This window comes from Aythya ferina (genome assembly GCF_964211825.1).
Source record: "Aythya ferina genome assembly, chromosome: 25".
NCBI classification, from domain to species: domain Eukaryota; kingdom Metazoa; phylum Chordata; class Aves; order Anseriformes; family Anatidae; genus Aythya; species Aythya ferina.
Window position 1 is genome coordinate 3283040 of NC_140323.1, and position 21186 is coordinate 3304225.

Below are 21186 nucleotides of genomic sequence, written 5' to 3' on the forward strand. Positions count from 1 at the left end.
TGGGTGAGGGAATTGAGTGCACCCTCAGTAAGTTTACAGATGACACCAAGTTGAGGGGAAGTGTCAACCTGCCAGAGGGTAGGGAGGCCCTGCAGAGGGACCTGGACAGGTTGGGTTAAGTACCTGAAAGGAAGGTGTGGGGAGCTGGGGGTCAGCCTCTTCTCACAGATAACCAGTGATAGGACCAGAGGGAATGGCCTCAAGTTGCAACAGAGGAAGATCAGATTGGAAATGAGGAGACATTTCTTCTCAGAAAGAGTGGTCAGGCATTGGGAGGGATTGCCCAGGGAGGTGGTGGAGTCACCATCCCTGGGGATGTTCAAGGAGAGGTTGGACTTGGTGCTTGGGGATGTGGTTTAGTGGGTGATAGTAGTGGTAGGGTTATGGTTGGACCAGATGGTCTTGAAGGTCTTTTTCAACATTAATGATTCTGTGATTCTGTGTTCTCCCTACTTGTCTTTATTCTACACTGCTTTGGTTTAAGCAGGCGGTTGGTGAGGAACAGAGGCTGTAGAACAGCAGACCAGCCAGAAGTTTTTAAACAGAGTAAAGAGTCTCCAGTTAGGACATGGTGCAAGGATGGGGTAGTCTGCACAAGCTACACATGGAAAGCCGTAACTGTAACTTCACATTTCACCTGTTCCTTCATTCTGTTTTCAGCGTACAGGCCTCAGAGACTCCATAAATATGCTGTAGTTGCAGATGACCATGACAGCAAATTCAACCCTCAAGCTGGGAAATAATTGAGATGTCTAGAGGATATAGTGTTGAAGGCTCTCATGAATGTAATCCACACACTGAATCCACCCCAGAACCCTCTGCACTCCATAAAGGGATGTTTGTACTTGCACTCAGTAGTGATATCACCCTCACTATTCCCCCCTACCCGAAATCCAGCATGCATGCTCTTCTTGATCAACATCTAGATATTTGGCTTTAGTTTAAAAGCCTCTTACCATCTTAATTATTACCTAAGCAGACTGATAAGTATAGGCTATACAGGGATTTGCATAAAGTATCGAAAAGTACATGTATTGCATATATGCATCACTATTTTTTAGCTGGAAGACCTTCTAGTGTTCATATTTACATAGCAGAGCCTTCAGTTTACAAACTTGCAATGCAGTATTTCGGCTTGTTGAAGTACTCAAGCTACTTGCCATCAGGCAGATGTTGGTTCTGCTTAGTCCTATATTCCAGAACTCAAATCCCCCACCCATAACATGGCAAATGAACCCAATGGCAGCAAGGTGAGAGTTTAATCCTAGAATATTGGAATAAGTTTGCCTGGCCATAATAACTGAACCCTTGGGAGTGGGATAGAGCTTCTACCAGTGAATATAGTTGAAATACCAAACCCACCCATGGCCAGGCAGATACTGCTCTTTTTCAAAAGGATACTCCTCCACACCTGCCTCTCCATAAGAGTCTGCATTTTAATAGAATCAAAAAAAGCAAATGTGCAAGGGATCCTGAGAATTAACCAGCACCTCTGTCTGGCCTGAGAGAATCTGCATACTTGTGACAAAATTCTCTACTGGCTTCTAATAGGAGAGAGGTCTTAGAATGTATAGGCAACATACACATGACAGCAAAACCGTAGCTCTTTCCCCAGTGTCCATGCACACATTTTCTACTCCACATTCCCACTTTCTATTCCAGTTCTTTTTTCCAGTTCTTTCCTCCTGTTGCGGGATTGTTGTGGGGTTCTGTGCTTCTTCTTCTTCTTCTTTTTTTTTTTTTTTTTTTTTTTTTTTCCATTAACTGCGTGCAATGATAGCATATTCCACATTTTCATCTTTGGGGTTCTTGGGAGCCTGATCTGGTTCAACGTTACAGTAGAGAGGTTCCTCAGGGCTGTGTTGGGATTTAAAGTCCAGGGTAACATATTTTAGGTCTTTGCTGTCATCCTTGGGAGTTTCCATTCTTTCAGTGCTCTCAAGCTATGAAAAGAAAGGGTAAACAACTGTCAGCATGATTCAGCACCAAGACACAGCTATTATCAAGGGAACGAGATTTTCCTAGGGTAAAGGAGAAGTCATGTAAAATGTTACCTTTGGTCATGACAGAGGTGAAAGGACAGAAAATTCTTTCCTTCATCTCCTCTCCTTGATATTTGTTACAACCTCATCTTCTAGCCTTGCTTTCTAGTCTTTGAGTCATTTCTCAGAAATTACTATAATTTGCTCCACCGTGTTTGGTTTTGTTTGTTTTGTTTTCCCCAGTGGAGTTACCTTCCATTGCCCTCTTTCTCTCCATCTAGCAACATTCCTTTCTCTGGTGACATTAAATGCCATTTCCCCTAATGCTCACAGCCAAAAGTGAGCATGAAGGCCCTCATCCCATGCGTCAGCCAGCTCCTTACAGATTATTGGTAAGGGATTTAGGTGCAGTGTGGGAAATAAATCACTTTCCTTACCTGCGTTGTGTCCTCTGGTTTGTCATAGATGTCCTCTGCTTGCCTGTTACCTTTGCAAAGAACCATAACCATAGGTTTTAGGAACAGAGAAATCTGTGACAATGCATGGGTATTGTCTGTGCTACAAGAGTTTGGGGAAAGGCTTTGGGATTGCCGAGTGAATGAAGCGATGGGTGTGCCAATGGGACCCATCTACCCCGAATCTGGTGAACACTTTGCCCCCACTTTACTTCTCTGAAATGTTAGGACACGTTCTGTGCATGTCTGGAGGAACGTGGCTTTGACTCACTGTGAGAGGAGGTCACAACAAGGAGCCCCCCCTTGAGGCTTCCCAGGCTGTGCATGCCTTATCTTCTCCAGGGCACAGTGAGTTGAGAGTAAGCTCACTTGGAGTGGAAAAATGATGGTCAAAGAAAGACAGAATAGAAAATGAGGCATCACCGGTTTCCACATACCTCTTCTCTTCAGCTTTCTGCGGTGCCTGATGCACAATGTTATCAAGATAATAACTACGGGGATGAGCAGGAGGTACAGGACCGTGGATATTATGATGTAGGTGCTTACACCTTGGCTAAAGCAGGAAGAGCAAAGGAGTTACCAGTGTTAGATAACAGCACGGTATGATGCTGGCATAGCCCATTACCAAACGGGAACCAAAAAAAGGGGCAGGAATAGCTTTCATGTACTTGGAAGGAGGGATTCAGGTTCTTTGGGAGGAATTCTGTCTTGATTGTTGTAACTGGCTGTGCCTTCTGAGTTTTTGCTAAACTTACTATTTGTCCCTTTAAAACAAACCACTATTTAAAGTACAGAGCACAATTCCAGGCTCTCTGAAGCAGGTACTGCTTTTTTCCTCCTAGATTTTCCTGCACCTTGCAAACTAGAAGATGATGTATGATTGTACTCTTGGGCGCTTATGTAGTATTCATGACAACAGATACCAAATGGGGAAAGAAAATCCTTGACATTTAACAGCCTGGCAAGTGAAGAATGAAATACTAGCCAAGTATTACTACACTGTTAACTATTCATGGACAGGAATAAACAAAGTCAAGACAGGCTTTGGGACAGAAACAGAGGGTTCCTATTTCTGCAAAGAGAATACCACAAAGAGTTAGGTAGGCAACTACATTTCCAGAAAGCTAGGAGATGATTTCATCTGTCCATTTCTTCCTTTGTAATTAGGCTCTGGGCAGGAACTGGAAGAGGAGAGGTCGTCCACTGTAAGGACGCCTGTCCCATCCAGCTCCTCTGTAAGCGGGAGTCTTTGCAATGCCCAGAGGCTGCCTCCCCCCAGGAAGACAGGACTGCCATGGACAGGACATCAGTAATGCTTGTCTGTGTTCAAGCTCAGAGGCTTTTTGGTGTTGGCTTTTTTTTTTTTTTTTTTTTTTTTTTAGCCTTACCCTGCTTCTGTGCTGTTACTAGGAAGGTGATTTTCACTGGTGACTCTAGTGACTGACAATGTTGTTGCAGCTGGTCCTGCAATCACAAACAAGAAGAGAAGAACAATTACTGGGCTGTTGTGCACCCCCCATCTGAACGTCCCTGCCATTGCTACCATGGGTGTAACTCTGGGTGTGCTGTGACAGAGAACACAGACAAGGCACCCAAGCTGCAACCCGTGTCTTCGGGAGCTCCCGGGAGCAGGCAAAGAAGCAGAAGGATGGAAAGGTGGGAGGGAGAGGCAAGGAGCTGCAGAGGAGCCCTGCTCCATGAACCCAGCCCAGGAGGTGGCAGAAGTGCTTGAAGTGCAGGCAGAAAAGCTCCCTGGCAGAGATCTGCAGGTAGCAGGGAGGTGTTGAACAGCCCTGTGCAGAAGCAGACAGAAGCTTGTGCAGACAGAGAGCAGACATGGAGAGGGGGTCGGGTTCTTAGTGGTGGGGCATGGGTCAGCAGGGAGAGCAAGCAAGGGAGCCGAGGCCAAAATCTGCCAGCAGGTACTCACGCTTAGAAACAGAGAGCCGGACCTCCATTATCCGGGTTAAACGAATGGTTGGGTAGGGCACGTAGAGTGCACACCAGTACACGCCGGAGTCCTGTGCCTGCAGCTTCTCCATGGTGATGGTGATGGTCCTTTTCCAGGTGTCATCCTGGATCCAGGCTCTGCCTTTCTTGCCTTTGCTGATACCCAGTGTGTGAGTGATATTTGTGCTCACCACGAGTTCACACCTGTCAGTTTGACCTACAGCTCGGCACCAGGCTTTTCTTACAGAGCGGTAACCCAGGTCATGGTACAGGCACTGCACAGAGAGACTGTCCAACTCCAGCTTGTGGAACTCTGCAGAACAACAAACCTGGTGTCTGACCCGCAATCTGGAGCACAAGGCCATCCATCTCCTGGCATGATCCAGGCACCTGGGCCAGGCTGTGGCCATCAGCTCAGGCAGGGCACTTTGGGCAGGGCCGCAGGGAGCCGTGCACCTCGGGGACAGCAGGGTCTGCGGGGCTCCATCACCCTGTGCTCTGCAAGCAGGGAAGCCGGCAAGCGAGGGGACGAGGGTGGGGGCTGATGGATGAGGTCGGGGGAAGTCACTTGCTGTGTGCGGGAGGAGGATGGAGCGGGGCAGCAGTGACGTTGCCTCCTGACAGGACAGGAGTTTGCGTGGGGAAAAGGTACTCACCCTTGAAAACAGTCAGTGAGATCGTCTTCAGTGGAACATAGCTTTGCCAGCCTTTCCTATAAGCACAGAAATATGTGCCTGAATCCTCTACCCGGAGGTCAGTCATTGTGATGGAAAAAATCCTGTGTATGGGGTCATCCTGTATGGTAATGTACCCCTGTCTGGCCCGGTCTGTGTACGACTCTGTTATTGTGTCAATTATTGCCACTTGAAGATGACATTGTTGATCTATCCAGCGGCACCAGGACTTCAGATCCCGGTACTCACGCTCTGCTGGGTAAGGACACAGCACAAAGAGGTCGCTTCCTTCGCGCTGGCTCAGCTCCCCAGGTGTTTGGGCTTGGAGACCTGCGAATACCAGAAGTGGTGAGGGAGAGGGGAGCTGGTGCAGGGCTGTCGTGGGCTGTGAGTCTGGAGGAGCCAGGTGTGGGGTGTTCTGAAGTGGGGCTTGTCCTTCCCTTCCCTTCCCTTCCCTTCCCTTCCCTTCCCTTCCCTTCCCTTCCCTTCCCTTCCCTTCCCTTCCCTTCCCTTCCCTTCCCTTCCCTTCCCTTCCCTTCCCTTCCCTTCCCTTCCCTTCCCTTCCCTTCCCTTCCCTTCCCTTCCCTTCCCTTCCCTTCCCTTCCCTTCCCTTCCCTTCCCTTCCCTTCCCTTCCCTTCCCTTCCCTTCCCTTCCCTTCCCTTCCCTTCCCCAGCCCCCAGGACAGCCAGTATCGGTATCGCTGTCCCACCACTGCAGGGCCCTGCAGGCAGCAGGACTGGGGACGGGTGTCCCATGGGAAGCCCCAGCCATGCCCAGCCCTCCTCGTACCTGGGAAGCAGAGCGGCAGCAGGAGGACGACTCGCAGCTCCATGGCCTCCTCAAGCGCAGGGCAGGGGCATTGCCGGGGGCTGCCCAATGCGCCCCGTTGCAATGCGTCTGCCCGGTGAGCCCTCCTGCCTCCCACTGACGCCACTGGAGGAAGTGCCTGAGGTCTTGCCTTCCCACGGAAGTCCTTCACCACATTTTGCAAGGCCACCGAATAACAAGAGCAGCTCAGGGTGCGTTAGGGGAAGTGGCCGAGAGCAGAGCACGACCCATCCTGACGCCAGGGGCACATTGCTGCTCTCCCTTGGCTATTTCACGCTCTGCCCTCATGCCAGTGGCAGCGGGGCACTCCTTTGGCATTTCCAAGGCTTGGGAGATGGGGCAGGTCCTTTGCTGTGGCCCTGCCCTTCCCTCTGTGCTCCCCAGGTGGCCCCTGCCCAGGCCCTTGCCCAAAGTCCCCTCAAGGCGTGGTGGCAGAGAGGCCAGGCTCTGTGCAGGGAGCCTCCTCTCCATGCCATGCCTCCTGGGGCTCTCCTCCACCACAGCCAGTCCCCTCGTTGCCCATGACATGTCCAGCACCAAGCCCGTGGGCTGCCTGCCCGCGGTGTGCCAAGCTGGAGGAACCAAACAGAGCCACTGGGCTTTTGCACAGTTTATTGGACGTGGAACAACCACACAGGACCCTGGTGCGGGGGCCCATGGGGAAGTCCTGAGGGTTTGCAGGGAAGTGAGGGAAGTGAGGGCACTCTGGGGTGAGGCCGTGCTTGCTGCAGCGGCTCTGAGGCAAGAAGTGGTGACCTGCTGCCCCTGGCAGAGCTGGCAGGTGGGTGGCAGAGCCCAGCCTGGGCCGCGTGGCAGGGTTTGCCAGGCGTGGGCTGCTTTCTGCCCTGAGGAGCCCCAGGAGTTGCTGTGCTAGAAGCCTGGGGAGAAAGCGGGCCTCGGTTCGTGGGGGAGGCCGGCCTGGGTTCTCTGGAGCTCAGGGGCAACAGCTTGCAGGTTGGGATTTCCCTCGGGACATGTCTCCAGGCTTAGAAACAGAGATCCTTTTCGTCCCAGGTCTGGCGTCAGCTCCTTTCCTCCTCAGGCAGCTGTCCAGGGCTGCCTTCTGCTGCCCTGCATTTCTGAAAGAAAGAGGGAGGCCAGCGTCCCCTTCTCTGAAGAAAAACGAGGAGCAAGATGATCAGCACCTTATTGATGAAGAATCCTAGGAGGGCCCAAAGGGTGAAGCTCCATAAGCTGTCAAGGAAACAGAAAGGAAAGGGAGCAGATCAGTCCATGGAAGAAAAAAGGCCTTCACCCAGAAGGAGATGCTGTCCTTCATCCTTCCTTCTCAGTATCTGTATCAACGACACAGCCAGTGGGACCGAGCACACCCTCTGCAAGGCTGCAGATGACACCAAGCTGGGTGGTGCAGTCCATACAGCAGAAGGAAGGGATGCCATCCAAAGGGACCTGGGCAGGCTGGAGGAGTGGGCCCACATGAACCTCGTGAGGTTCAACAAGTCCAGGTGCAAGGTGCTGCACTTGGGCTGGGGCAATCCCGGACATGAGGACCGGCTGGGAGAAGACCTCACTGAGAGCAGCCCTGGGGAGAAGGACTTGGGGTTCAGGTGGGTGAAAAGCTCGACATGAGCCAGCAGTGAGCTTGCAGCCGGGAAGGCCAACTGCATCCTGGGCTGCATCACCACAGGAGCAGAGGAGGGAAGGGATGGTTCCCCTCTGCACTGCCCTGGTGATACTCCACCTGGAGTGCTGCGTCCAGGTCTGGGACCCCCAGCACCAGAAGGATGTGGGGCTGTTTGAGTGGCTCAAGAGGAGGGCCACAAAGATGATCAAGGGACCGGAGCAGCTGTCCTGCAAAGAAAGATTGAGAGCTGACGCTGTTCAGCACACAGAAGAGAAGGCTCTGGGGTGACCTCATTGTGATTTTATGTACTTAGAAGGAGGCTTATAAAAGGGATGGAGAGCACCTTTTGCTCAATCAGATAATGACAGCACAAGGGGGAATGGTTTTAAAAAAAAAGAGGGGAGATTTCAATTAGAGGTTAGGAGGCAGTTCTTCACTCAGTGTGTGCTGAGACACTGGAACAGTTTGCCCAGACATGTTCTGGATACCCCAGCCCTGGAGGTGTTCAGCATCAGGTTGGACAAGGCCCTGAGCAGCCTGACCTAGCTGGTGGCGTCCCTGCCCATGGGCAGGGGAGGGTTAACAAGATGATCCTTAAGGTCCTTTCTAGCCCAAGTCATTCTGTGATTCTGCAGGAGAATCCCCGTAGAAATGGGGTTTCAAATACACTTCCAAAAGTGGCCTCCTCTTCCAAAGACATATTCTAATTTATCCCCTTCCACACTACAAGAACTTGATAATACCCTTTCCTCACACAACATGGAAATAAGGAAAGGCAAAGAGTGCAGATAGTGACAGTGACCATGTGGATTCATTTCCACATGGCAGTGAGTGAGGAAAGAAGGCAGTTCCCAGGAAGCTAGGAGATGATTTCATCTGTCCACTTCTCCCTTTGTAATTAGGCTCTGTGCATGAACTGGAAGAGGAGAGGTCGTCCACTGTAAGGATGCCTGTCCCACCCAGCTCCTCTGTAAGCAGGAGTCTTTGCAATGCCCAGAGGCTGCCTCCCCCAGGAAGACAGGACTGCCATGGACAGGACATCAGTAATGCTTGTCTGTGTTCAAGCACATAGGTTTTTGGTGTTTTTGTTGTTGTTGTTGTTGTTGTTTGTTGTTTTTGTTTTTTTTTTTTGCCTTACCCTGCTTGTATGCTGTTGCCAGGAAGGTAATTTTGACTGGTGCCTGACAACGATGTTACAGCTGGTCCTGCAATCACAAACAAGAAGAGAAGAACAATTTCTGGGCTGTTGTGCATCCCCCATCTGAGTGTCCCTGCCATTGCTACCATGGGTGTAACTCTGGGCGTGCTGTGACAGGCAACACAGACGAGGCGCCCAGACTGCGACCCATGTCTTCGAGAGCTCCCAGGAGCAGGTGAAGCAGCAGAAGGATGGAAAGGTGGGAGGGAGAGGCAAGGAGCTGCCGAGGAGCCCTGCTCCATGAACCCAGCCCAAGACGTGGCAGAAGTGCTGGAAGTGCAGGCAGAAAAGCTCCCTGGCAGAGATCTGCAGGTAGCAGGGAGGTGTTGAACAGCCCTGTGCAGAAGCAGACAGAAGCCTGGAAGAAGCACGCAAAGAGCATTGTCTGTGAAAGATTGGGCTGTGGGAATCACTTTGAGGACTGGTTCTGTGCACCAGGGGAGCTTGTGCTGCAGGAATTTGCTTGCCTAGAGTGTATTCAGTCCCTCCTGACAGGATTTTCACCTAGAGCATTAGGCCATCCCCTCTGGGCTTCTGGATTGCCATATCCCTTAGGTGCTGCTCTGCCAAATTCCTGACAGGCCACAGCATGGTGCTGGTTTGCTGCAATCAGGTGCCTAATAGTATCACTTACTGTTCAAAGGTAACCCTGAAAGAAAATCTAGCGGTAAGATAATCTTCAACATACAGGTCTAGGTCTGTGTTGCTATGAAATAGCCTTTGAAAGCTGAGGGATGAGTTGCCTTAGAGGAACAGAAGTGGTATCATGAGCATGAGTGACAGAAACACCTCCGTGCAGATGACTGTAGCTTCCCTCACAGAAGGGAAACAACACGGCACAGCTGTGTGGTCAGTTCAGACCCCTGTTGCTATTGTATGGCATGGAGACTGTGAGAAAGTAAAATTGTGTGTGGTTTGGGCAGGGAAAAACTGGGAGGTGTGTGAAGCTGGGCAGCACAGAGGCTTCTTAGGGAATTGGCGAGTAGGAATGTGAGTGTACAGTGTACAACCAGCCCCGGGTCCCTGCAGGCCAGTGCTCACCCTCAGCCACTGTTGGAGCCCTAGGTTAGCCGTGTGGGAAGCAGCTGTATTGAGGGCCCCATCTGTGGGAGCTTTGGGGAACCTCCCTGAGCCTCTGCTCAGAGCTGTCAGGGCTTGAAGGGCTGGGGCTTTGGATCCACAGGGCGCCAGGGCAACCAAAATCATGTCCACCAGACAGACAGAGAGACAGAGATGGAGAGAGGGTCAAGTTCTCAGTAGTGGAGCAGCAGTCAGGAGGGAGAGCAAGCAAGGGAGGCGAGGCCAAAATCTGCCAGCAGGTACTCACGCTTGGCCACAGAGAGCCGGACCTCCATTATCCGGGTGAAATTAATGGTTGCGTTGGGCGTGTAGAGTGCACACCAGTACATCCCGGAATCCTGTGCCTGCAGCTTCTCCATGGTGATGGTGACGGTCCTTTTCCAGGGGTCATCCTGGATCCAGGCTCTGCCTTTCTTGCCTTTGCTGATACCCCATGTGTAAGTGGTATCTGTTCTCACCACGAGTTCACACCTGTCAGTCTGACCTACAGCTCGGCACCAGGCTTTTCTTACAGAGCGGTAACCCAGGTCATGGTACAGGCACTGCACAGAGAGACTGTCCAACTCCAGCTTGTGGAACTCTGCAGAACAACAAACCTGGTGTCTGACCCGCAATCTGGAGCACAAGGCCATCCATCTCCTGGCATGATCCAGGCACCTGGGCCAGGCTGTGGCCATCAGCTCAGGCAGGGCACTTTGGGCAGGGCCGCAGGGAGCCGTGCACCTCGGGGACAGCAGGGTCTGCGGGGCTCCATCACCCTGTGCTCTGCAAGCAGGGAAGCCGGCAAGCGAGGGGACGAGGGTGGGGGCTGATGGATGAGGTCGGGGGAAGTCACTTGCTGTGTGCGGGAGGAGGATGGAGCGGGGCAGCAGTGACATTGCCTCCTGACAGGACAGGAGTTTGCGTGGGGAAAAGGTACTCACCCTTGAAAACAGTCAGTGAGATCGTCTTCAGTGGAACATAGCTTTGCCAGCCTTTCCTATAAGCACAGAAATATGTGCCTGAATCCTCTACCCGGAGGTCAGTCATTGTGATGGAAAAAATCCTGTGTATGGGGTCATCCTGTATGGTAATGTACCCCTGTCTGGCCCGGTCTGTGTACGACTCTGTTATTGTGTCAATTATTGCCACTTGAAGATGACATTGTTGATCTATCCAGCGGCACCAGGACTTCAGATCCCGGTACTCACGCTCTGCTGGGTAAGGACACAGCACAAAGAGGTCGCTTCCTTCGCGCTGGCTCAGCTCCCCAGGTGTTTGGGCTTGGAGACCTGCGAATACCAGAAGTGGTGAGGGAGAGGGGAGCTGGTGCAGGGCTGTCGTGGACTGTGAGCCTGGAGGAGCCAGGTGTGGGGTGTTCTGAAGTGGGGCTTGTCCTTCCCTTCCCTTCCCTTCCCTTCCCTTCCCTTCCCTTCCCTTCCCTTCCCTTCCCTTCCCTTCCCTTCCCTTCCCTTCCCTTCCCTTCCCTTCCCTTCCCTTCCCTTCCCTTCCCTTCCCTTCCCTTCCCTTCCCTTCCCTTCCCTTCCCTTCCCTTCCCTTCCCTTCCCTTCCCTTCCCTTCCCCAGCCCCCAGGACAGCCGGTATCGGTATCGCTGTCCCACCACTGCAGGGCCCTGCAGGCAGCAGGACTGGGGATGGGTGTCCCATGGGAAGCCCCAGCCATGCCCAGCCCTCCTCGTACCTGGGAAGCAGAGCGGCAGCAGGAGGACGACTCGCAGCTCCATGGCCTCCCCAACACGCCCCATTGCAACGCGTCTGCCCGGTGAGCCCTCCTGCCTCCCACTGACGCCACTGGAGGAAGTGCCTGAGGTCTCGCCTTTCCTCGGAAGTCCTTTACCATGTTTTGCAACAACACTGAATAACAAGAGCAGCTCAGGATTCATTTGGGGAAGTGGCCGGGAGCAGATCACGGCCCGTCCTGATGCCAGAAGTCCTTTGCTGCTCTCGCTTGGCCCCTGTCAACGGGGCGATCCTTCGGCCATTCCGAGGCTTGGGAGATGGGGCAGGTTTTTATGCTGTGGCCCTGCCCTTCCCTCTGTGCTCCCCAGGTGCCTCCTGCCCAGGCCCTTGCCCAAAGTCCCCTCAAGGCGTGGTGGCAGAGAGGCCAGGGTCTGTGTGCAGGGAGTCTCCTCTCCATGCCATGCCTCCTGCGGCTCTCCTCCACCACAGCCAGTCCCCTCGTTGTTAATGCCATGACCAGCAGTGAGCCCGTGGGCTGCCTGCCCGCGGTGTGCCAAGGTGGAGGAACCAAACGGAGCCACTGGGCTTTTGCACAGTTTATTGTACGTGGGACAACTGCACAGGGCCCTGGTGCGGGGGCCCATGGGGAAGTCCTGAGGGTTTGCAGGGAAGTGAGGGAAGTGTGGGCGCTGTGTGGTGAGGCCGTGCTTGCTGCACCGGCTCTGAGGCAAGAAGTGGCAACGTGCTTCCCCTGGCAGAGCTGGCGGGTGGGTGGCAGAGCCCAGCCTGGGCTGCGTGGCAGGGTTTGCCAGAAGTGGGCTGCTTGCTGCCCTGAGGAGCCCCAAGAGTTGCCATGCTGGGAGCCCGGGTGGAAAGTGGGCCTCGGTTCGTGGGGGAGGCCGGCCTGGGTTCTCTGGAGCTCACGGGCAACAGCTTGCAGGTTGGGATTTCCCTCTGGACATATCTCCAGGCTTGGAAACAGAGATCCTTTAGGTCCCAGGTGTGGCGTCATCTCCTTTCCTCCTCAGGCAGCTGTCTAGGGCTGCCTTCTGCTGCCCTGCATTTCTGAAAGAAAGAGGGAGGCCAGCGTCCCCTTCTCTGAAGAAAAATGAGGAGCAAGATGACCAGCACCTTATTGATGAAGAATCCTAGGAGGGCCCAAAGGGTGAAGCTCCATAAGCTGTCAAGGAAACAGAAAGGAAAGGGAGCAGATCAGCCCATGGAAGAGAAAAGGCCTTCACCCAGAAGGAGATGCCGTCCTTCATCCTTCCTTCTCAGTATCTGTATCAACGACACAGCCAGTGGGACCGAGCACCCCCTCTGCAAGGCTGCAGATGACACCAAGCTGAGTGGTGCAGTCCATACAGCAGAAGGAAGGGATGCCATCCAAAGGGACCTGGGCAGAAGTGGGCCCACATGAACCTGATGAGGTTCAACTAGTCCAGGTGCAAGGTGCTGCACTTGGGCTGGGGCAATCCTGGACATGAGGACCGGCTGGGAGAAGAACTCACTGAGAGCAGCCCTGGAGCTGTTCAGCATAAGGCTGGACAAGGCCTCGAGCAGCCTGACCTAGCGGGTGGCATCGCTGCCCATGGCAGGGAGGGTTAACAAGATGATCCTTAAGGTCCTTTCCAGCCCAAGTCATTCTGTGATTCTGCAGGAGAATCCCCGTAGAAATGGGGTTTCAAATACACTTCCAAAAGTTGCCTCCTCTTCACAAGACATATTCTAATTTGGCCCCTTCCACACTACAGGAACTTGATAATAACCTTTCGTCACACAACATGGAAATAAGGAAAGGCAAAGAGTGCAGAAAATGAGAGTGACCAGGTAGATTCATTGCCACATGGCAGTGAGAGAGGAGAGAAGGCAGTTCCCAGGAAGCTAGGAGATGATTTCATCTGTCCACTTCTCCCTTTGTAATTAGGCTCTGCGCATGAACTGGAAGAGGAGAGGTCGTCCACTGTAAGGATGCCTGTCCCACCCAGCTCCTCTGTAAGCGGGAGTCTTTGCAATGCCCAGAGGCTGCCTCCCCCAGGAAGACAGGACTGCCATGGACAGGACATCAGTAAGGCTTGTCTGTGTTCAAGCTCAGAGGCTTTCTTTTGGCCTTACTGTGGTTGTGTGCTATTGCCAGGAGGGTTACTCTGAGTGCTGCCTGTAGTGACTGGCAACGATGTTACAGCTGGTCCTGCAATCACAAAGAAGAACAATTACTGGGCTGTTGTGCATCCCCCATCTGAACGTCCCTGCCATTGCTACCATGGGTGTAACTCCGGGCGTGCTGTGACAGCCAACACAGACGAGGCGCCCAGACTGCGACCTGTGTCTTCGGGAGCTCCCGGGAGCAGGCGAAGCAGCAAAAGGATGGAAAGGTGGGAGGGAGAGGCAAGGAGCTGCCGAGGAGCCCTGCTCCATGAACCCAGCCCAGGACGTGGCAGAAGTGCTGGAAGTGCAGGCAGAAAAGCTCCCTGGCAGAGATCTGCAGGTAGCAGGGAGGTGTTGAACAGCCCTGTGCAGAAGCAGACAGAAGCTTGTGCAGACAGAGAGACAGAGATGGAGAGAGTTGGGTTCTTGGTGGTGGGGCACAACGTCAGGAGGGAGAGCAAGCAGGGGAGGCGAGGCCAAAATCTGCCAGCAGGTACTCACGCTTGGCCACAGAGAGCCGGACCTCCATTATCCGGGTGAAACGAATGGTTGGGTAGGGCGTGTAGAGTGCACACCAGTACACGCCGGAGTCCTGTGCCTGCAGCTTCTCCATGGTGATGGTGATGGTCCTTTCCTGGGTGTCATCCTGGATCAAGGCTCTGCCTTTCTGGGCTTTGCTGATACCCAGTGTGTGAGTGATATTTGTGCTCACCACGAGTTCACACCTGCCAGTCTGACCTGGATATCGGCACCAGGCTTTTCTTTCGGAGTGGAAACCCAGGTCATGGTACGGGCACTGCACAGAGAGACTGTCCAACTCCAGCTTGTGAAACTCTGCAGAACAACAAACCCAGTGTCTGACCCGCAATCTGGGGCACGAGGGGATCCATCTCCCAGCACAAGCTTGGCACATGGGCCAGGCTGTGGCCATCAGGCCAGGCAGAGCACTTTGGGCAGGGCCGCAGGGACCTGTGCGCCCCGGGGCCATCAGGGTCTGCAGGGCTCCTTCATCCCGTGCTCTGTGAGCAGCGAAGGCAGTGATCGAGGGGACAAGGGTAGGGGGAAGCCGCTCGCTCTGTGCGGGAGGAGGATGGAGCGGGCCAGCAGTGACGTTGCCTCCTGACAGGACTGGAGTTTGCGTGGGGAAAAGGTACTCACCCTTGAAAACATGCAGGGAGATCCACTTCAGTGGAACATAGATGTCCCTGCCTTTCCTATAAGCACAGAAATATGTGCCTGAATCCTCTACCTGGAGGTCAGTCATGGTGATGGAAAAATTCCTGTGTATGGGGTCATCCTGCATGGTAATGTGCCCCAGTCTAGCCCGTTCAGTGTACGCGTATGTTCTTGTGCCGTTTATTGCCACTTGAAGCTGACATCCTTGATCTCTCCAGCGGCACCAGGACTTCAGTTCCCGGTAATCATCCTCTGCTGGGTAAGGACACAGCACAGAGAGGTTGCTTCCTTCGCGCTGGCTCAGCTCCCCAGGTATTTGGGCTTGGAGACCTGCGAATACCAGAAGTGATGAGGGAGAGGGGAGCTGGTGCAGGGCTGTTGTGGGCTGTGAGCCTGGAGGAGCCAGTTGTGGGGTGTTCTGAACTGGGGCTTCCCTTCCCTTCCCTTCCCTTCCCTTCCCTTCCCTTCCCTTCCCTTCCCTTCCCTTCCCTTCCCTTCCCTTCCCTTCCCTTCCCTTCCCTTCCCTTCCCTTCCCTTCCCTTCCCTTCCCTTCCCTTCCCTTCCCTTCCCTTCCCTTCCCTTCCCTTCCCTTCCCTTCCCTTCCCTTCCCTTCCCTTCCCTTCCCTAGTCCCCAGGACTGCTGGTATCGGTGCTCTACCACTGCAGGACCCTGCAGGCAGCAGGACTGGGGACGGGTGTCCCATGGGAAGCCCCAGCCATGCCCAGCCCTCCTCGTACCTGGGAAGCAGAGCGGCAGCAGGAGGACGACTCGCAGCTCCATGGCCTCCCCAACACGCCCCGTTGCAACGCGTCTGCCCGGTGAGCCCTCCTGCCTCCCACTGACGCCACTGGAGGAAGTGCCTGAGGTCTTGCCTTCCCACGGAAGTCCTTCACCACGTTTTGCAAGGCCACCGAATAACAAGAGCAGCTCAGGGTGCGTTAGGGGAAGTGGCCAAGAGCAGAGCACGACCCACCCTGACACCAGGGGCACATTGCTGCTCTCCCTTGGCTGTTGTCACGCTCTGCCCTCATGCCAGTGGCAGCGGGGCACTCCATTGGTATTTCCAAGGCTTGGGAGATGGGGCAGGTCCTTTGCTGTGGCCCTGCCCTTCCGTCCGTGCTCCCCAGGTGCCCCCTGCCCAGGCCCTTGCCCAAAGTCCCCTCAAGGCGTGGTGGCAGAGAGGACAGGCTCTGTGCAGGGAGCCTCCTCTCCATGCCATGCCTCCTGGGGCTCTCCTCCACCACAGCCAGTCCCCTCATGCCCATGCCGTGCCTGGCACTGAGCCCGTGGGCTGCCTGCCTGCAGTGTGCCAAGCTGGAGGAACCAAACGGAGCCACTGGGCTTTTGCACAGTTTATTGGACGTGGAACAACTGCACAGGGCCCTGGTGCGGGGACCCATGGGGAAGTCCTGAGGGTTTGCAGGGAAGTGAGGGAAGTGTGGGCGCTGTGTGGTGAGGCCGTGCTTGCTGCAGCGGCTCTGAGGCAAGACGTGGCGACGTGCTGCCCCTGGCAGAGCTGGCGGGTGGGTGGCAGAGCCCAGCCTGGGCCGCGTGGCAGGGTTTGCCAGGCGTGGGCTGCTTGCTGCCCTGAGGAGCCCCAGGGGGGAAAGCGGGCCTCGGTTCGTGGGGGAGGCCCGCCTGGGTTCTCTGGAGCTCACGGGCAACAGCTTGCAGGTTGGGATTTCCCTCTGGACATATCTCCAGGCTTGGAAACAGAGATCCTTTTTGTCCCAGGTCTGGCGTCAGCTCCTTTCCTCCTCAGGCAGCTGTCCAGGGCTGCCTTCTGCTGCCCTGCATTTCTGAAAGAAAGAGGGAGGCCAGCGTCCCCTTCTCTGAAGAAAAACGAGGAGCAAGATGACCAGCACCTTATTGATGAAGAATCCTAGGAGGGCCCAAAGGGTGAAGCTCCATAAGCTGTCAAGGAAACAGAAAGGAAAGGGAGCAGATCAGTCCATGGAAGAAAAAAGGCCTTCACCCAGAAGGAGATGCTGTCCTTCATCCTTCCTTCTCAGTATCTGTATCAACGACACAGCCAGTGGGACTGAGCACACCCTCTGCAAGGCTGCAGATGACACCAAGCTGGGTGGTGCAGTCCATACAGCAGAAGGAAGGAATGCCATCCAAAGGGACCTGGGCAGGCTGGAGGAGTGGGCCCACATGAACCTGATGAGGTTCAACAAGTCCAGGTGCAAGGTGCTGCACTTGGGCTGGGGCAATCCCGGACATGAGGACCAGCTGGGAGAAGACCTCACTGAGAGCAGCCCTGGGGAGAAGGACTTGGGGTTCAGGTGGGTGAAAAGCTCGACATGAGCCAGCAGTGAGCTTGCAGCCTGGAAGGCCAACTGCATCCTGGGCTGCATCACCACAGGAGCAGAGGAGGGAAGGGATGGTTCCCCTCTGCACTGCCCTGGTGATACTCCACCTGGAGTGCTGCGTCCAGGTCTGGGACCCCCAGCACCAGAAGGATGTGGGGCTGTTAGAGTGGCTCAAGAGGAGGGCCACAAAGATGATCAAGGGACCGGAGCAGCTGTCCTGCAAAGAAAGATTGAGAGCTGACGCTGTTCAGCACACAGAAGAGAAGGCTCTGGGGTGACCTCATTGTGATTTTATGTACTTAGAAGGAGGCTTATAAAAGGGATGGAGAGCACCTTTTGCTCAATCAGATAATGACAGCACAAGGGGGAATGGTTTTAAAAAAAAAAGAGGGGAGATTTCAATTAGAGGTTAGGAGGAAGTTCTTCACTCAGTGTGTGCTGAGGCACTGGAACAGTTTGCCCAGAGAGGTTCTGGATACCCCAGCCCTGGAGGTGTTCAGCATCAGGTTGGACAAGGCCCTGAGCAGCCTGACCTAGCTGGTGGCGTCCCTGCCCATGGGCAATGGAGGGTTAACAAGATGATCCTTAAGGTCCTTTCTAGCCCAAGTCATTCTGTGATTCTGCAGGAGAATCCCCGTAGAAATGGGGTTTCAAATACACTTCCAAAAGTGGCCTCCTCTTCCAAAGACATATTCTAATTTATCCCCTTCCACACTACAAGATCTTGATAATACCCTTTCCTCACACAACATGGAAATAACGAAAGGCAAAGAGTGCAGATAGTGACAGTGACCATGTGGATTCATTTCCACATGGCAGTGAGTGAGGAAAGAAGGCAGTTCCCAGGAAGCTAGGAGATGATTTCATCTGTCCACTTCTCCCTTTGTAATTAGGCTCTGGGCATGAACTGGAAGAGGAGAGGTCGTCCACTGTAAGGATGCCTGTCCCACCCAGCTCCTCTGTAAGCAGGAGTCTTTGCAATGCCCAGAGGCTGCCTCCCCCAGGAAGACAGGACTGCCATGGACAGGACATCAGTAATGCTTGTCTGTGTTCAAGCACATAGGTTTTTCGTGTTTTTGTTGTTGTTGTTGTTGTTTGTTGGTTTTGTTTTTTTTTTTTGCCTTACCCTGCTTGTATGCTGTTGCCAGGAAGATAATTTTGACTGGTGCCTGACAACGATGTTACAGCTGGTCCTGCAATCACAAAGAAGAAGAGAAGAACAATTACTGGGCTGTTGTGCATCCGCCATCTGAGTGTCCCTGCCATTGCTACCATGGGTGTAACTCTGGGCGTGCTGTGACAGCCAACACAGACGAGGCGCCCAGACTGCAACTCATGTCTTCGAGAGCTCCCAGGAGCAGGTGAAGCAGCAGAAGGATGGAAAGGTGGGAGGGAGAGGCAAGGAGCTGCCGAGGAGCCCTGCTCCATGAACCCAGCCCAAGACGTGGCAGAAGTGCTGGAAGTGCAGGCAGAAAAGCTCCCTGGCAGAGATCTGCAGGTAGCAGGGAGGTGTTGAACAGCCCTGTGCAGAAGCAGACAGAAGCCTGGAAGAAGCACGCAAAGAGCATTGTCTGTGAAAGATTGGGCTGTGGGAATCACTTTGAGGACTGGTTCTGTGCACCAGGGGAGCTTGTGCTGCAGGAATTTGCTTGCCTAGAGTGTATTCAGTCCCTCCTGACAGGATTTTCACCTAGAGCATTAGGCCATCCCCTCTGGGCTTCTGGATTGCCATATCCCTTAGGTGCTGCTCTGCCAAATTCCTGACAGGCCACAGCATGGTGCTGGTTTGCTGCAATCAGGTGCCTAATAGTATCACTTACTGTTCAAAGGTAACCCTGAAAGAAAATCTAGCGGTAAGATAATCTTCAACATACAGGTCTAGGTCTGTGTTGCTATGAAATAGCCTTTGAAAGCTGAGGGATGAGTTGCCTTAGAGGAACAGAAGTGGTATCATGAGCATGAGTGACAGAAACACCTCCGTGCAGATGACTGTAGCTTCCCTCACAGAAGGGAAACAACACGGCACAGCTGTGTGGTCAGTTCAGACCCCTGTTGCTATTGTATGGCATGGAGACTGTGAGAAAGTAAAATTGTGTGTGGTTTGGGCAGGGAAAAACTGGGAGGTGTGTGAAGCTGGGCAGCACAGAGGCTTCTTAGGGAATTGGCGAGTAGGAATGTGAGTGTACAGTGTACAACCAGCCCCGGGTCCCTGCAGGCCAGTGCTCACCCTCAGCCACTGTTGGAGCCCTAGGTTAGCCGTGTGGGAAGCAGCTGTATTGAGGGCCCCATCTGTGGGAGCTTTGGGGAACCTCCCTGAGCCTCTGCTCAGAGCTGTCAGGGCTTGAAGGGCTGGGGCTTTGGATCCACAGGGCGCCAGGGCAACCAAAATCATGTCCACCAGACAGACAGAGAGACAGAGATGGAGAGAGGGTCAAGTTCTCAGTAGTGGAGCAGCAGTCAGGAGGGAGAGCAAGCAAGGGAGGCGAGGCCAAAATCTGCCAGCAGGTACTCACGCTTGGCCACAGAGAGCCGGACCTCCATTATCCGGGTGAAATTAATGGTTGCGTTGGGCGTGTAGAGTGCACACCAGTACATCCCGGAATCCTGTGCCTGCAGCTTCTCCATGGTGATGGTGACGGTCCTTTTCCAGGGGTCATCCTGGATCCAGGCTCTGCCTTTCTTGCCTTTGCTGATACCCCATGTGTAAGTGGTATCTGTTCTCACCACGAGTTCACACCTGTCAGTCTGACCTACAGCTCGGCACCAGGCTTTTCTTACAGAGCGGTAACCCAGGTCATGGTACAGGCACTGCACAGAGAGACTGTCCAACTCCAGCTTGTGGAACTCTGCAGAACAACAAACCTGGTGTCTGACCCGCAATCTGGAGCACAAGGCCATCCATCTCCTGGCATGATCCAGGCACCTGGGCCAGGCTGTGGCCATCAGCTCAGGCAGGGCACTTTGGGCAGGGCCGCAGGGAGCCGTGCACCTCGGGGACAGCAGGGTCTGCGGGGCTCCATCACCCTGTGCTCTGCAAGCAGGGAAGCCGGCAAGCGAGGGGACGAGGGTGGGGGCTGATGGATGAGGTCGGGGGAAGTCACTTGCTGTGTGCGGGAGGAGGATGGAGCGGGGCAGCAGTGACATTGCCTCCTGACAGGACAGGAGTTTGCGTGGGGAAAAGGTACTCACCCTTGAAAACAGTCAGTGAGATCGTCTTCAGTGGAACATAGCTTTGCCAGCCTTTCCTATAAGCACAGAAATATGTGCCTGAATCCTCTACCCGGAGGTCAGTCATTGTGATGGAAAAAATCCTGTGTATGGGGTCATCCTGTATGGTAATGTACCCCTGTCTGGCCCGGTCTGTGTACGACTCTGTTATTGTGTCAATTATTGCCACTTGAAGATGACATTGTTGATCTATCCAGCGGCACCAGGACTTCAGATCCCGGTACTCACGCTCTGCTGGGTAAGGACACAGCACAAAGAGGTCGCTTCCTTCGCGCTGGCTCAGCTCCCCAGGTGTTTGGGCTTGGAGACCTGCGAATACCAGAAGTGGTGAGGGAGAGGGGAGCTGGTGCAGGGCTGTCGTGGACTGTGAGCCTGGAGGAGCCAGGTGTGGGGTGTTCTGAAGTGGGGCTTGTCCTTCCCTTCCCTTCCCTTCCCTTCCCTTCCCTTCCCTTCCCTTCCCTTCCCTTCCCTTCCCTTCCCTTCCCTTCCCTTCCCTTCCCTTCCCTTCCCTTCCCTTCCCTTCCCTTCCCTTCCCTTCCCTTCCCTTCCCTTCCCTTCCCTTCCCTTCCCTTCCCTTCCCTTCCCTTCCCTTCCCTTCCCTTCCCCAGCCCCCAGGACAGCCGGTATCGGTATCGCTGTCCCACCACTGCAGGGCCCTGCAGGCAGCAGGACTGGGGATGGGTGTCCCATGGGAAGCCCCAGCCATGCCCAGCCCTCCTCGTACCTGGGAAGCAGAGCGGCAGCAGGAGGACGACTCGCAGCTCCATGGCCTCCCCAACACGCCCCATTGCAACGCGTCTGCCCGGTGAGCCCTCCTGCCTCCCACTGACGCCACTGGAGGAAGTGCCTGAGGTCTCGCCTTTCCTCGGAAGTCCTTTACCATGT

General features: G+C 54.2%; 3 protein-coding genes across 3 annotated transcripts; all 3 read right to left on the bottom strand.

Annotated features, from left to right (window-relative positions):
- Window positions 1-1418: 1418 nt before the first annotated feature.
- LOC311423496 (polymeric immunoglobulin receptor-like) lies at window positions 1419-11515 on the bottom strand. The gene is made up of 13 exons (XM_084497543.1): window positions 11435-11515; window positions 10677-11024; window positions 10001-10333; window positions 8614-8680; window positions 6918-7084; window positions 6369-6462; window positions 5852-6075; window positions 5044-5391; window positions 4368-4700; window positions 3826-3901; window positions 2875-2990; window positions 2420-2469; window positions 1419-1943 (listed from the first exon to the last, which is right to left on the bottom strand). Exons 1-13 carry the CDS (start codon window positions 11496-11498, stop codon window positions 1761-1763), a joined length of 2403 nt encoding a protein of 800 aa, XP_084353669.1. The 5' UTR covers window positions 11499-11515; the 3' UTR covers window positions 1419-1760.
- A 776-nt stretch (window positions 11516-12291) lies between these two features.
- On the bottom strand, window positions 12292-15595 carry LOC311423783 (polymeric immunoglobulin receptor-like). The gene is made up of 5 exons (XM_084498212.1): window positions 15496-15595; window positions 14740-15087; window positions 14083-14415; window positions 13549-13624; window positions 12292-12613 (listed from the first exon to the last, which is right to left on the bottom strand). Exons 1-5 carry the CDS (start codon window positions 15536-15538, stop codon window positions 12442-12444), a joined length of 972 nt encoding a protein of 323 aa, XP_084354338.1. The 5' UTR covers window positions 15539-15595; the 3' UTR covers window positions 12292-12441.
- Window positions 15596-16095: 500 nt separating this feature from the next.
- LOC311423781 (polymeric immunoglobulin receptor-like) lies at window positions 16096-21102 on the bottom strand. Its single transcript, XM_084498208.1, has 5 exons — window positions 21026-21102; window positions 20263-20610; window positions 19587-19919; window positions 18200-18266; window positions 16096-16672 (listed from the first exon to the last, which is right to left on the bottom strand). The coding sequence occupies exons 1-5, from the start codon at window positions 21087-21089 to the stop codon at window positions 16501-16503; spliced, it is 984 nt and encodes a 327-aa protein (XP_084354334.1). The 5' UTR covers window positions 21090-21102; the 3' UTR covers window positions 16096-16500.
- Between the last annotated feature and the right edge of the window lie 84 nt (window positions 21103-21186).